Source organism: Asparagus officinalis, chromosome 3, assembly GCF_001876935.1.
Source record: "Asparagus officinalis chromosome 3, Aspof.V1, whole genome shotgun sequence".
NCBI lineage: Eukaryota > Viridiplantae > Streptophyta > Magnoliopsida > Asparagales > Asparagaceae > Asparagus > Asparagus officinalis.
This window is the reverse complement of record NC_033796.1, coordinates 5,408,326-5,411,962: the sequence shown is the minus strand read 5'-3', so window position 1 is coordinate 5,411,962 and position 3,637 is coordinate 5,408,326. Positions and strand designations below refer to the sequence as shown.

The 3,637-nt window shown below is 31.9% G+C and overlaps 1 protein-coding gene across 1 annotated transcript in view; it reads right to left on the bottom strand.

Moving 5' to 3' along the window:
- LOC109832748 (probable RNA-binding protein ARP1) overlaps window positions 1–3,003 on the bottom strand; it is a 6,125-nt gene extending 3,122 nt beyond the window's left edge. Inside the window, exons 1-2 of the mRNA XM_020400156.1 lie at window positions 2,415–3,003; window positions 1,505–1,628 (exon numbers count right to left, since the gene is read on the bottom strand). Coding sequence (XP_020255745.1) covers window positions 1,505–1,628; window positions 2,415–2,606 — 316 coding nt within the window. The 5' untranslated portion in view covers window positions 2,607–3,003. The remainder of the gene's footprint in view (window positions 1–1,504; window positions 1,629–2,414) is intronic.

Below are 3,637 nucleotides of genomic sequence, written 5' to 3'. Positions count from 1 at the left end.
ATGAGTACAAATTACAGAGATATGAATTGACTTAAATGCCCCTATAAAACTAATTAAAGATTACAGTTAATGAAATAAAACTAATTAAAGATAGGCATAAAAATAGTAGATTGAAGGCACTTTAGAACAGCACGTTAATAGTGAATAGATTAGGGAGATGACACACAAAACTATAACGAATGGAAGAATAAGATTCATGTAGTCGATGCAAGAATTTCGAGACAAAGAATGTTGCAATTGTTATCTACAACTTACTTTGTATTTTTTAGAAATAGAGTTATTACTCTCAAAATGAGTTTTTATGTAATTAGGAACGGATTTGCATGTTGTCCAAATAGGACAAAATATATGTCTACTTGGAACTTTGGGGGTGTTTGGTTCAATTTCTAGAAATTATAGGAAATATTTTCCATCTAAATTATGATTTCCTTGTATTTCTTAAAAAAAATATGGGAAAAGTTTTGAGAAATAAAAAAGTATCAATTTTCTTGTTTTTTGTACTTTGCTTGTTTGGTTCAAAACAAGAAAATGACTCATAACTTTATAGAAAAATAACAAGATTTGGTAGGTTTTTAATTAAATATGGTATGTGTCAGATTTCTGGTGATTTCCTCTCATTTTGAGAGGAAATTGTTTTTTGTAAAATTTGATAAGTTTTGATATTTTATAGAAAATATTTCTGTAAATTTTTTGTTGAACCAAACACAATTTACAGAAATCTCTGAAAAACTTTTAATTACAAATTTGCCATTGTCAGATGTTTTGAGAAAAGTTTTCTCAAAAAGTGTACAACCAAACAGCTCCTTTAAGTGAATACTAGCACATTGCCATGTGCAAAAATGTTAATTTGTTATCCAAATAATTTTCTATTATACATATTAATCATTCAATAATAATTTAATTTATATAATGTTATTATAGAGTTCGTTGTAGAAAATGTATTTCAAACTAGTATTTAGTAATACATTCAACAAAAAATCTCAAACATTACTTTGTGAAGAATTTGCTTATTGTGAGGATAACATATTAGGGGTAAGTGATTAAAATAAAAAAGAAAATAGATAGTATTGCAATTTAATTATGTGAGCTTAATTCCTATTCTCAATTAATGATTTAGAATGCTCTAGAAATACAAAAAAGGGAAAAAAAACTAGAAAAGAAAGTAAAGGAGGAAAATCTCTTTTGCAAAATTAAAACTTTAATTGTGTGAGTTCAAATCATATTCTCATGTCATGATTTTAGAATTCTCTAGAAATAATAAAAAGAAAAAAAAATCTCATGTAAAACATTATAATTTTACCTCACAACATTATAAATTTACCCTCACTAAGTTCATTATATATTAGCATAGATTAATAGATATCATGTTGCATCTAATGAAAGGAAATACCATCCTTACCCTTGTACGGAGCTAGGTGTGCATAATATATATTTAAAAAATAAATTATGTTGGCCGTACTAAATCAAAACAGTCATGGTTTTTTAATTCATAAATTAGGAATACCTCTTGGAGGTGAAGGCCGTGGGCGGCCCATAGAAGCAATGTTACAATTGGCTCGCCTTCCATCAATTATCGGGTTCGGATCCGACACGGACCGTCTCGCTGATTCCGGGTCCCGAAAAGTCACCTGGTCGTTATAGTAAATATATAATTTTTTAATTGCAATGTAATCTTTCTTTGATAAAAGATGCCGCAGGCAAGTAGCTAAAAGTTATCATATTCCAGCATAAACCAATGGCAAGAGTCATCATACAACAGGCGTTTGGACAAAAGAAAAATATGTTATCCGAACAAAAATCTCCATATCTTTCTAGGTTTCTTCACGTTTCCACACTTTTCCAAAGTGTTGGTCCAAAATTTGTAGCATTAATCAACAATTGACATATTACACCTCTCTGCCACTACTTTTGCACTTTCTTGCACGCAATTTATTTGTATGTATATACAAACACAAAGAGAGTACAAGTACAGTAAGATAGTCGCCCAGAATACAAGACAATTTTGGAAGGCAGGCGAAAGACCATTTCAGCGCTCATCCGGATCATCAAAAATCTAAAGTGTGAAAAGGGAACAGGTTTACATTTTAATTTTCAGCGGACTAATCTAAATCATCAAGAAAGAAATACTAGTAATTAAAATTGTCTAAGATTAGAGGATCACAAATAATATAAACAAAATGGAATTATCACGTTAATTTGTCTTCGAACGTATAAATGATAAATCTATACATATCAAATCTGATCATGAGAAAGTGTTTAATTATCACAACATACATGGGTTAATTTTGGTATGGTTGATCCTAGATTCAAGATCAGGCTATGTGTACAAAGATAATAATCATGCATCATGAGGGCCAGAGAAATCAACCAAATAATCAATAAGAATTAATAAGAACGGAAATATGTATACTTACAAAGCCATAGCCCTTTGATCTCCCAGTGTTCTTATCAGTGATGATGACAGCCTCAAGAATCTCTCCAAACTGCTCAAAATACCTCCTCATCTCCTCTGTGGGGGTCTCCCAAGCCAAACCCCCTACAAAAACCTTGGTCAAGGTTGTATCTCCGAACCTTGATCTATGTTGTTGTGGACTCAAGCTAGCCATCTCTCTCTCTCTCTCTCTCTCTCTCTCTCTCTCTCTCACCCCCGGCCTCCTCCTCTTTCTCTCTCTACGAACTAGCTTGTATGTAAATATATATACCTTATATAACTGACCCTAGCTTGGTTTTGATCTCTGCGTCTTCTTCTATGGTAGCTTGATCATCTGCTTCCATATCAAAGAGAGAGAGAGAGAGAGAGAGAGAGAGAGAGAGAGAGAGATTAGGATTATGAAGGAGGAGGATTGGAATCTAAAATTAGAGAGGCTAGGCTAGCAAAAGGGAGTCTGATCCGACAAGTGCAAGGGGTTTCTTCGCTGTATCAAAGAGGGGGTTGAGATATAAGAATGACAGCTTGCTCTCTGGCCCTCGCTCCCTCTCTCTCTCTCTCTCTAAACTCTCTCTCTCCCTCTCTCTCTCTCTAAACTCTCTCTCACAAAACTCTCTCCCACTTGTCTCTCCTCTGTCCTCACTGTCTCTTGCTCATTTCATTAATATTAATAATATACATCAGCCCACTCTTTATAGCCTAAATAAAATTAAGGCTCGATATGAGCTGAGGGTTAAGTACTAGGAAGGTTTCTTTTTGGTATTTTGTGGGCTATGTTGTTTTCATACCCATTCTTTGAATTATTTTGTTTTTGTGTCCATATATTTTAGAGGTTTTTTTTATGAATCTCATAAATTACATATGATTTGTATTTAACATTTGGATTAAAAATAATAATAATAATAATAATAAGTTCAATTAATTGACTTTTCTTTCTGAAAGGTTAACTACATATATACTAGACAAACTTAAGAAAACTATAGATTTTTTTTGTGAATAATATACATCAATCCATAAGAATACAAGCCTACAAGGATATGTTAATAACTCAGACAAATATGACAAATTTAAAAATAATATAAAAAGCATTATATTGCAAAAGTAACAAGACTGTGTCATATCTAACTAAGGTTGTCAATGTGCTTGATGTAATTTTTAGGATTATGAGAAATAGGTTTTTTTTACTTAAATATTAGTCCCTTGAATCTT